The sequence below is a fragment of the Opisthorchis viverrini genome (genome assembly GCF_000715545.1).
Source record: "Opisthorchis viverrini unplaced genomic scaffold opera_v5_18, whole genome shotgun sequence".
Lineage (NCBI taxonomy): Eukaryota > Metazoa > Platyhelminthes > Trematoda > Opisthorchiida > Opisthorchiidae > Opisthorchis > Opisthorchis viverrini.
The window spans coordinates 662,392-675,242 of record NW_008751674.1 but is presented as its reverse complement, the minus strand read 5'-3'; the positions used below and the strand labels follow the sequence as shown (position 1 = coordinate 675,242).

Below are 12,851 nucleotides of genomic sequence, written 5' to 3'. Positions count from 1 at the left end.
ACGAAGATCGTACGATAACTCTGGGGAGAATGCTGTGATTACTGTACAAATACGGTTGTACTGTATCTACAAAAGGCTCCATGAAGCTACGGTAAATTTTGGCAGCAAAACAGCAAGCTAAGGACAAGCAGAGGGGTTGCAAAATTGTAGCACAAGGCATAAGGCAGCCAGAATCACAGTAAGGGAGGACATTCCATGATTTGAGATGAACTTTTTCGGTTACGGAGAAACCATGCATGAAGCGTTTCATTTTTCTCTGAAGAGCAAGCTGGAGGAACGACAATTCACCATGGTGACGCCCCGATACATGGTGTGCAATAAAGGTGATCATTCATCTTCTGCCGTTAGCGACAGAGTCAACGACAAAATAACAGAGCAGAAATTGAACATATTCGCTAATTCCGGAAGAATCCGGTTGTAGAGTGTTTGGGGTAAAGCAGGCACTTTGACGACGCTTTGAGATAATCAACAGACTCAAGAAAACGGAGTTACACGGAATACTACAGACACGGAATATTTGGCGTAACACGGTAGCAGAAAAGTACAAACTCACTTGAAGAAGTCCGGCCGACACGGAGTGAGTCAAACAGCCAAACTCGAAGAGATCTCGCGTGCTGTAACGGAAGAACCAGAAAGCATGGTGTGATGAAAGCAATGCCTTCAACAGTAGCCCATGGCTACATTGCAGAGCCGTGTGAAGAAACAGTGTAACCTGGATGACTGATTAGAGGGCGAATTATGCTGCAGATTATCAACGTCGTGGCTTTTACAACACAGCTACAACCGGTCACTATGGTTTATCATTGCAAACATGCGGTACCACCAACACCGGAGGCATGATCATTTGACTGACTGGACAAAGTTATCATCGTGTACACGACAGCAGCGTTTGAAGAGGGTTTGGCCTTGAAAGTACGCAACACTGTGACAGCCTGACTGTCTTGTGCGATATTCTCAGCTTCGAATTTGGAACGGGTTAAGTAGCGACAACTATAAACGTAAGGTTGCTGAAGACGCTTCGACAGCCTATGACCGGTTTCACCCTTCTTGTGGCTCTTCGGATAGGCGCAGTCAACAAGTTTCTGTCAGCCTTATGTTCCACTTGAATCCAAATTACACAAAATTATAAAAATACACTCATTCGGTTGAACCCAGATGAATCTTGTTTATGTTCTTAGGTAAACAATGTCTTGGCGGCGAAGTATAAAAGCCATTGCCAGCAAACTCAGCTGAACTGATCATTGCCGTCTTCCGGGATGGGAACCCCGAGACGGGCCACTTCAATGGTTGGAGACATTGTCAAACATGACCCAGTCGCGCCCTCAATGGCGCTCTTGCATTCAAGCTATTGCCTTCAATCCATTGCTCCCTTCCCGATTTCCCCACTTAAAAGTCCACTGACAGTGCTGTATTTACGCAATAATTTATCAGCTCCCGCCTCCAATGCGCAGCTACCTACCCCACCTCCACGAATCATCGGTGAACGAAACTGTGGCAGCTACAAAAACACTACACGACAATTAAGCGATTCTTACAGCTGACAAGGATGATGACGATGATGATTACTTGAGTAAGTTGATCCTATTCAACCTCTAATGGGCTGATGAGCAGTGTGTGGAAGTGAGCCATCAATACAGCTAGTATATCTTCAGCTTTGATGGGCTTTTGACTGGTCAGGATGCCTTGAAGTAATTGAAGGCATTGGGTTTCGGATGTGAAGACTTGCTTGAGTAGTTCAAAGAAATGTTTGTGAGGACAACGAGTTGTGTTTCACATTGTTTCTTACATCATTCATCCGTCAGGCCGTACAAATTTCGCAGAATTTTTCTGAATCAGCTGTGTTTGACAAATTCTTCAGTGACGCAATAGAAAATCTATTGTTTTGATTCAATGAAGGAGCTTTTCGTGATGGGTCCCATAGCTCAATTGTCACCAGTCTCACTTCAGGGGTGAGTTCTTATTATCTCTCACTGAGTAAAAGATGGTTGATTTGAAGAGTCGGTTGGTTGGGGTCTCTTTAGAATTCATCACACCCACCGAAACTTTCATTTGTCCCCCGTCTGAGGAATCCCTTACCGAATACTAACAATACGCCACTCAGCACCAGGCATCTGCACATCTGCGAAGTTCCCTTGGCAGACGATTCCCCATTTCTTAGGATCACGACGCTAATAAGCTAAGCGCTTCCGAACAGCACATTCACAGCTGCTTACGTTCGAGAGATACAGATAGCGGCAAAGCCATCTTGAAAAGTTATAGCAAGTAAGTAGTGCTTTCATGTGATTGACTACGCGCCATCAGGAAAACTTGTTTTTTTGCCTTATAAGCAACAATGATACAAAAGAAGCATCAATGCAAAGGGTAATGCTGTACTGGGCCTAGTCCAACTCATCTTGCTAACAGAGACAAAAAGTACCCTAACATAAAAGATTTGCCTTCGAAACGTGTAAGGAAACCCAGTTCCTTAGGGTATGACGAAAGAATAAAAGCAGATAAGTGAAGTGCGTGGCATAACGAAAAAAGTAGTGGCTGCAACGTCACCGAGACCAAAACTTACTCTTTCTCTAGCGAAGACAAACGGCCGAGACAGGTAGAGTAACAGTAGTTGTACGCGATCATGATGGAAGGGTAGAGAGATTGGAAATCCAACACAGCCACAGGTCCGTCCACAAATAATCGACTGTCTGGTTCCAAGTTGAGTGGGATTGCCTCCGGAGCTCGCTGTCGAGCGCGCTGCGTCACGTTAGGACTGGCAAGTAGGAAGTTGGCTGCGTGCGCGGTACGACAGAGTAACGATTCAACTCGATACTGGAGCAAAATCAGGTAGATGAATAGTCTTTAGATTAGCAAAGCCGTGGACGTCTTTATGTGATAATTCATGGACAGCGCACGTACTTGTGATCCTCTGGACAACACGTGAAAGAATTCGATGCCAAATACGCGAGCGAATTCACTCGTACGACCAATTAGATCGAGGGCCTCGATGATGCGATGATTGACCAGAGAGCGATAACACCAATAGTCCACTGTCCGCCAACTGGAGGAAATGAAGTGTGGAGTAAACGATGAAATGCACTTGATGTTAAGCTGTGTTTACGGATGGCCACAACCACGCGGATGCAAATATGTGGACCAGACTTCCGATGGGAACGAAGTAACCACCTGTCCAAATCAAATTGTATCGACTTGTGGTGTACAGCTACCGGGATACTTACTGTCAGTTGGATCAACTTTGGAAAGATGCAGTGGAAAAGCCGAAAATGCGTACGAAATGTAAATCTCCTATGCATAAGCACGTACTTCAGGCTCTGAGTTTTCTTGAACCGCTTGGTGTCCACTAGTAAGCAACTATACGTTCTCCGATCAACGCCCACCGTAACTACGGTCATTACACGACATAACACCGACAAACGCCACGATTGCACAACCAGACCAAGTGAGGTTCCTAAAGTCTACATCTACTGGTGACCGTGGAGCATCTGCTCATGGTACAATATTCCGTTGCAGGAGAACGACACTGAATAGGTGGTGAAACTGCTGGATAACATTGGCAGTTCGAGGTGGAATGGGGCAGGACAGACGGTGCCGGCGAACAGGTTACTCTTGACTTACGGTTGACGACATTCCACAGGTTTCTGCATAAGCGTTCACTCATCTCAGCTAACTGGATCTAGATAAGCGGCGGCGGTTTGCGAATGTGATCACTCTGCGCAAACCATCAGATACTACTACTACTGAGGAAAGGATCTAAAGATTCAATCAATCTCTTATCGTTCACAATTGAGATGATAAACTTCGGTGTTGGTCAGTTACGTTAGATACAATACCGAGAAAGAACGACTTGGATACATACATTGCTCAACAAAGTTGCGGAATACGGGTAGCTCGGGTGTGCTGCTTAGTTGTTGGTTTGTTAGCCAAGCTTGACAGTTTGATTGCAAATGTTTCATTACCAATCGAGGTGACCCACTCAAACGCGCAATGACGACATCACCTCGATTAGTGATGAAACGCGTGCAATCCACATACCAAGCTCGGAGAACAGACCAACAACCAAACTGCTCAACAAAGACAAATTGCTGGGTGATGAATGACAACCTACCGATTCATACCAGGAATCTCGTAAAACCACTGATGAAGCTGACCAAATCCGAATTTCGGGACAGGCTCTTTGAGAAGATGAAGAACAACAGTTTCAAGACTGTATTCATATAAATTCAACTGAGAAGGTGGAAAACAGAAAAGGACATCGCGTACAATTCGAAAGAGGAAGAATTGCGTCAAACAAAGAACAGGGAAAAACAAATCAGGCCGTAAGATGAGCGTGGGGTGCCCAGACACAGATTCGGTCGTGAGTTGAAGGAAAGATAACCGTCCTGGTGTTCAGCTGCAAGGTGTGTCCCAATCCATCAGTCTTGACGCTGTTTAGATTGCGTGGTTGTTTCTCAATTTCGTGTGGAGTGGACGATCCTTAAAATAGGTGAATATTGATCTTCGTGACGAAAATGTCAGTCCTATCTGCACTCTTAGTTACCAGAAGATATCCCACAAAAACACTACTTATGTTCATTATTATGTCATTCAATCGGGCATGCGGGCACCGATATCAGTTCATATTGGTACCAGTTGGGTGACATGGCTCAGTAGTTAGAGCGCGAATTTACTGACCGGAAGGTTCGTGGTTCGTATCCGACCTATGTCTCTCGACTTTCCCCGTCTGGGTTTGGGCAACCTGGCAGTTCTCGTGATTCCTTCGGGTGGCATCGCAGCTAGGCACCGCAAGGGAGTCGCAGCGGAACGATTTATTTATTTATTTAATTTTTTGACACCAGCTGATGTAGTTCGGGAGTTGTGCCACTGTTCATCACTGATAAACAAATCCATCCGCAAAGAGACCAAACTGGTCCGGTTTGGGGAAATTATCCGAGACCTCGTCACCCCGTAAAGCAACATCGAAAACAAAAATCCCTACGCACCAAGCGTAGTCATGAGGGTCAACCGCCACCTCCGATTATGACTTCGTGGGAATGTATGACGGGTCGGAAATGCCGAAAGACAGCCCGAAGAAGCACATCTACCGTCTTCAACGACCAGCGACGACAGACGAACACTGAGAAACACTGGGTATTCGCACCCATCTCCCTCAACTTAGCACCAAGTTTGTCTAGAGCGAACTGAGACACTGATTCACGCGTATTTTTCCTGGATATGGCAGGTGCAGAGAATATTTCGAAGTTTCGAACATGGATCTCGCTTCTCAGGTGAAGTCCATCTATGTTGAGCAGCCGATGGGCATTGCCAACTGTTTGTTAAGACTAATCAAGTGTGAAAATTATGTCTTACCACTTTTGAGAGAAAAGTTAAACAATTCAAACTAAAGTGGTTGATCAGTAGTATCATTTACACGCAGTATGTAACACGACTTATCCTAAAATCTATCAGTTCAATCCACGTTCTCTGGCGTTAATCGGCTCCAGAGGGGGAGACATGGCTCATGGGATACCCTCCTGTCTGAACAGATTACTTTCATTCTGTAAGTAGTGAGGGGAGTTGTAAAATGTCTTCCAGTTTTCCGACACACTGACTTCACCTGTACGCTAAAATTCTCGCTTACAAAGGTAGACACACTGTATTCTACTAAACGGGTTGTATATGAAGCAATTCAAGTGTTGAAGCAGAGAAGTTGTTGTAAACCGACAGTGGGCAGTATTCAGTGATTTTTGCCAATCCAACTGGACTTGAACACAAGAACCCTGTAGTTGCGAGATTCTGTGCACAATGTACAAAAGAAGTGCTACAGAATAGAGAAAATAACGAAGGAACATAGGACCTCCATAATGTGATAAAATATTGCTGCACCTATCACACGAATAGCATCCACCCACCTCAGACATGACGATCCGCCAAAGACAGAGCACAACACGACCAGGGCAGGGAAACTGTCCACCAGTGCGACCTGATACTGACGCAGGAGGCCAACCTGGAAATCGCTGCAATGGTGAGCCTTTTGGGGGTGATTTTTCGCCAACTGGTGTGGGACGGCAAGGACAACAACACATGGAACGATCCACGTCGGTGAGGGTGGACTCGTCCAAATGAAGAGAGCCAGATTGGTTGACAAACTGTCCAACAAATGCGATGAGACGTCCACAACACAGGCACTTAGAAATATCTGTCGAATGTAACAAAATGAAGAGCGTAGACCAAGTACAGGTATAACGGATTATTACATGCAACATTAACGAGCTTCGTATTTCCAGTATTTCACTGCCACAGATCGCTGCCGACCCAGGTTCGCGTTAGACCTATTGAACCCAAAAAAGTATCCATAGGTCACAATTTTACACTGGGAGGAGATACCGTGATCATGGAGACCTGCAAGTACATGGAATATGTGAGAGAAAATCACTAGAGTGAACGGTGGATTGTGGAGATGTACATTACCATGGGAAGTAAGAAAAGAAGCTGGAGGCTGTGAGTTGCAGCACCAATTCAACCTCCATTGCAGAAATGCCTGGCAGCCACCAACCCAAACAGGTTTCCGAAGCCGTGACGAAAAAAAATCAAGTCTTTCGTATGGGGGTTACGGTCCAAAAGCAATCCTGATCTAACGATGGATGACAGGTGGCTCCGTTATGGACTCTGCAGGGGGGTATTGCCGCATATATCTTGCTGAACGCAAACCTTGTGTGTAAGCTGCGTTACGAAGAGACCACGAAATTGATACTGCGCAAATAACTGATCGTTAAAAAAAATCGTTCAGCTGTAACACCCTTCCGGTGCCTAGCTGCCATGCTACACGAAGGAGGCACGAGGGCTGGGATACTGCCAGGTCGCCCAAGCCTAGGCAGGGGAAGTCGAGAAGCAGAGGTCGGGTTCGAACCACGGACCTTCCGGTCAGTAAATTCACGCTCTAACCACTTGAGACATCTCGCCCTCAAATAACTGATACACATCAAGAAAACCTAGAGACTTCACCGTCGATGTCCAACAGGCATCACCACCACAATCAGCGCAGTCACGAGACACCTCAAACGGATGGTAACATTCCTTATACATGTCTTTGTTCATTATACGGCTCATACTCTTCCGGTTTGTATCACCCACAAACATGCTGTTCCTGACTTAAAAAGGGTACCAAATTAGACTAGTACGTGCTAATGAAATTGTCTGTCGCGAGCGCGTGGAAGGACTCCAACACTATTTTCCCCGCAAAGTCACTGGAATCAAGATAACATCATTCAGCAACGACAATGCCATCATTCGACGTTGACGTACGCTGGGTTGTGTGTAACGAGGGACGCCGTTGCATGCCCCCACAATAACCACATTTCAGCTGTAACGCCCTTTCGGTGCCTAGCTGCCATGCTACTCGAAGGAAGTACGGGAGCCGAGATACTATCGGGTTGCCCAAGTCTAGACAGGAGCAATCCAGATGGCGGAGTCGGGTTCGAACGACGGACATTTGGGGCTGTGAGTTCGCGTCTACACCACTGGGTTATCTCGAGCTCCTCTTAAAAGGAACTACGCTATTTATTATACCCCAAGGAGCGCACCAAAGTGAAACACGCATCAGTTAATTGAGCATATCAGATTGTTCCTCTTGTTTGTAGTTCGATCCTGAGATCCGTTTCAGTAGAGCAGCATAGGTTTGTGGAGCGATTGGGAGGAAATTATGCACACGAATAAAAGAAGACAACGCGATCTTCAGGACACAAGACTCTCTATCTTTGATATCCATACATTAAGACCAAGCAGGTCACATAAGCAATCTGAAAACCCCAAAAATCCTGGCATTTGGAGACATGACACATGTACGGGAATTTTTGGGAGCATGATAGTCCACGACGGGTTCGATCAGCCGACGCACTGATCCAAATCCCACCACTGTGTGCAAAGTACCGATTTCTCAATCGGGATGCTCAAAGAGGGCCGGAAATCGGGTTAAAAAACCAAGAAAGAAGGAGCACCGAAGGGTCAGATCAACAAAGTGCACGAACTAGAACCCGGAGAGGTCAAGGACAGAGGTCACTCCAGCACCGATCAGAATATGAGAGCGGAAGAGACCAAGTTCAAAAGCCACATGGTCATCCATCAATGAAAACATATGATAACAGACCAATCAATGGAACCGCCCAACTGAACAACCAATCACTGCTAGCGGCACGTATATCAACACATACGCGTCACTAATCAACGCACAACCACAGACCCATTGCTACTATCCCTAACAACACACTGATGTTGTCACCTCGATCGGTTGCGAAACGTATGCAGTCAAATTGTCCAGCCTACTCTACCTAAGCTACCAACACTTTCCTCAATAGCAAATTGCTCTATTTACCGTACTCCAAGGAGCGCAACACCGAAGAACGCGTCCATCCAAAAGCTGAACGGAGTGTATCAGTCTTCTTTTCATGCACTACGTGTAAATCGTACATTCGCATACGCAAGAGGGAATATCTTCAAGACCTTTGCTTTGGGAAGGGGACGCCTTCTTACAAGGTAACTACAACACGATGGGCATCACTAAAAGTAGGTGGGCAGGGGACTTAGTGCTGGTCTATTTCAAGCATTATAAGGTGCCTAACTCTTCAAACGCTCAATCAAACAATCTGGAAAGAAAATGACAACGCTAACGCAACCGATATCCATCAACCGCCATTTCTTGTAACGTCTCCAGCCAAGCACAGGTGGGGCAACGGGGACCCCATCCTGGAAAACCAACAACACCCAAACTCTTCGTGATCTCTTTCACGCCTTTCTGCGAAGTCTTGCACTATCCACCTCGCGATTTACGACATTCTGAAGGAGGCACGGAGAACAACACTCGTCTCGGTAGACGGTGTTTCGGCATGCGTAGCACATGACCGAGCCATCGCAGTCGATGATACTGGATGTTTTCCCGGATTGAGGTGTCTGCAGCACAACCAAATACCCGTTTTCTAATCGCCTCGTTACTGACACGCTGACGCCACGATGGGCATACTAAAAGTAGGTGGGCAGGGGACTTAGTGCTGGTCTATTTCAAGCATTATAAGGTGCCTAACTCTTCAAACGCTCAATCAAACAATCTGGAAAGAAAATGACAGCGCTAACGCAACCGATATCCATCAACCGCCATTTCTTGTAACGTCTCCAGCCAAGCACAGGTGGGGCAACGGGGACCCCATCCTGGAAAACCAACAACACCCAAACTCTTCGTGATCTCTTTCACGCCTTTCTGCGAAGTCTTGCACTATCCACCTCGCGATTTACGACATTCTGAAGGAGGCACGGAGAACAACACTCGTCTCGGTAGACGGTGTTTCGGCATGCGTAGCACATGACCGAGCCATCGCAGTCGATGATACTGGATGTTTTCCCGGATTGAGGTGTCTGCAGCACAACCAAATACCCGTTTTCTAATCGCCTCGTTACTGACACGCTGACGCCATTAACAACCAGCTACGCTTCTGAGGCATCGGTGGCCGAAAACCTGAAGACGCCTCACATCCTCTACCCGCAGAGGCCATGTCTCACACCCATACAACAACGCAGCCCTTACTGTAGCCTGGTACACACGACCCTTAAGATCCAGTGAGATGCCTTTTTGACGCCACAAGTGACGCAAATAAGCAAACGTGATTCGAGCTTTGGAGATTCTTGCACTGACTTCATCAGACACACTTCCGTCAGAGCTAATACATACCCTGTTGAGCAAGTGAAGTTAACAGCACTGATCGACCGACGGAATCAAACACATCCTTGAAGTCAAGGAATACCAGGATTGTGGGCCGTCTGTACGTGTGGCGTTGGATCACTAACCGTAACCGAATGATTGTCAGCAGGTAAATATGGATAAGAAACACTGGGAAACTCAGCATAACGTTATTCGATATGCTTGCATGCCGCGATATGCTTTTCTGTTCTACCCAAATAAGTCAAGGGAACTTGGACGTGTCTTTACTCTCAGGTGTCGGCTCGCGCAGTTAGCGGAAGAGTTTAAGTGGAAACATTACATGCAAAGGCCCTTACGAGTTATCAGTCTGTCCGTGTGCGTGTAAAAAAATTCAGAGCATGATAACTGAGTTGGTAGGGTAGAACATGGTTGCGGAAATGCTTGGACCGGCAAGTGCACCTTCGATGACCGTGAGATTGAGTGCAAAATACAATGGCCAAAACAGAGAGGCTTTAAAAGTTGACAATCGTACACTCACGCCAACTGACAGGCTCTAACCTACAGAATTGAAACATGATTGTATCGCTGACAGATTAGGGCTAGGTTTCGTGAACACAGGCAAATTAGCACTCCTGTGGATGAAGCCCAGTCATTACATCTATTGTTTAACAAGTCTTCCAAACATCAAAGACTACGTTTCTTTGGTTTTAAGTGTCGTTCTTAACGATTCGCCAGTAGCTAGAGAATTGCCTGAAAACATCGATGTGTGGTCGGACCAAGACATTTGAAATGAAATCTCATGAATTTGTCCTAACAGTAACAGCACAAAACCGTTGACCAGTCCCGAAGTCGCTCGTGTGGTCGAACTTTTAGCGGTCTGATCGCACTTTTACTGTAAACCCAAACGTAGCTATGGCACAAATTAAAATATGGCTTGTTGGATAGTAACGGTGCGAGCCAGAACTAACTAAAACGATTAGGATGTAGGAAGGTGTGCGACAGAGCATTTAGGGTATGCATGTAGTTATAATCTTGTCCCCAGCTTTTCAGTAAGAGTTGTGAAGAGAAACAATGGCAGCAGACGAAGGTCAGTAACAAAGAAAAAAGTAAAAAAAATTCAAGTCATACCCAAAGTCATACCGGAGCAAGACGAGACAATTCACGAGGGTAGTGGTGACGATTCAGATACGATGCCCGTTGTACTAGGTAACCCCACGAGTAGCGCTCAACGTCGTAGCCAATCAAAAGATCAGGATCGTACCTGAGAAGAAAATACATGTTGGAATAGAACGGTTGTAGGCAAGTTACACAAGGACTTTGAGTTATGGATGGCGAACACTAATCTGAGAATACACGTTGGAATAGAACGGCTGACGAGAAGTTACACAAGGAGTTTGAGTTATGGATGGCGAACACTAATCGGATCAACTAAGTGAAATGAGCAAATAAATCCACCAGTCCGATTACTGGAACCCCAAGAACACCTTGAGTAGAAACGGAAGATATATCAGATGAAGTACCATTCGACATGGCGGCCATCAACAATGTGGTACAATTGAAACAGACACAAAGCAGTATTGACCGCTTCTGCTACTGATATAAAATGAATAAGAAAGTGACCAGGGAAGGTGAATTGTATACCCTGAGCTGCCTAAGATCAAAGCTTGCAAACCGAAGTAAACGAATTAATCCAGGCACGTCAGAGGTTCTCTGGATGCCCAACTGTGTACACGAAGGCACAAAGAGAACGTTCATGATCCGAGTTAATTTGTCTCTGGCGTTTATCGGACATGTGAAAATGTAGCACAATAACTTTAAAGCTTGTAAACAATGCCCACTTTTCAGAAGTGACGTGTACAAAACACTGACACCATCATGGCGTATTTGATAAAAAAAATCATTAAACTGTCCAGATGTGGCACACACCAGCGACAGTCACGTAACCCGAAGAAATTGCGGGGATTGAGTAAAATCGATAGGCCCAAGCCTAAACGGGTGACAAGGAGCTCACACTACCGTCTGGGAAAGCACCACTGAACAAGAAGGGATAGCGAAAGCAGGATGATTTTCGCCGAGTTAAAAAAACCTTTAGCATCGACGCAGTGGCCGTCCGGTATACAACGTTGCAATCTGAGCCGCATTACCGTAAGGCTGCGAAACCTCACCCCCGACTATAAAGTGTCCGAGGACAACAAAGTCCGCCATCGGGCATTGGGTGAATGATAACAGTCCGCCTAATCAGACGGCTTGAATATGTTATCCGAATACCCGGTAAACTAAACTCATCCTGTAATTTGTTCCAAGGAGCTGGTTCTAGTTGGAAGAGGGGGTGAGCTTAACCTCCGCTGGTCTAGTTCGCCGCGAAATTCGGGGTGTGGTTGGCTACATACATTGACTGCAGGTCTTGATCGGAACCCGAATTCAATGACGTGAACGGTATTTTCAACGTGAACCGTAACGTAAAAAAACAAAAAAAAAACGCAAAAAGTGCATGCGTTTTACAACAACAAAGCCCCCAGACTCTTCATTTTGTGGTGCTTTCAGTTTGCTGTCTGTACTAACACTGATTTTATCATATTATATAGGCTTGCTGTGTTACCATCAGACACTTTTATTTCATACATCATGTCCCAAAAATGGCTTAAAGTTGAATATAATAAAAGATAATCGTTTGGCTGCAACATCCTTCCGATACCTAGCTGCAATGCTACCCAAAGTAAGCACAAGGGTTGGGATACTTCAAGGTTGCCCAAGACCAGACAGGGGAAATCGAAAGGCAGAGGTTGGGCTCGAACCACGGACCTTCCGGTCAGTAAATTCGCGCTCTAACCGCTTGAGCCATCTTGTCCTCAAAATTACAGAATTACTGATTTCCCTGAAAATATCTTCAGGGAAGTCGAAGGGTGTTCAGCTGAACGATTTTTTTTATACTGTCAGACTATCCAAGCCTAGACGAGAGAAGTAGCTGAATAGGCCCGCGAAAATGCGCAGGACAGTGTACAGTTTAGGCTTGGAATAGCGGACAACAAAATAAACTTGAGGTCATCATCATCGACAGCATGGCAGTACAACCATGATTTCATTTGAAAGACTTATTGTGAAGAAAAGAATGAAGGTGAACAAGAAGGGGACTTCGTGCTGGCCTACTACAATAGTTCCGAGGTACCTATACCTTCATACACTTATTCAG

General features: G+C 45.7%; 1 protein-coding gene across 1 annotated transcript in view; it reads right to left on the bottom strand.

The window, feature by feature from the left end:
* T265_01639 (hypothetical protein) overlaps positions 1-12,851 on the bottom strand; it is a gene marked incomplete at both ends in the record, with an annotated part of 58,930 nt that overhangs the window by 23,593 nt on the left and 22,486 nt on the right. The window contains 5 exons of the mRNA XM_009165705.1: positions 554-614; positions 2,558-2,808; positions 2,896-3,087; positions 5,886-6,161; positions 10,802-10,922. Coding sequence (XP_009163969.1) covers positions 554-614; positions 2,558-2,808; positions 2,896-3,087; positions 5,886-6,161; positions 10,802-10,922 — 901 coding nt within the window. The remainder of the gene's footprint in view (positions 1-553; positions 615-2,557; positions 2,809-2,895; positions 3,088-5,885; positions 6,162-10,801; positions 10,923-12,851) is intronic.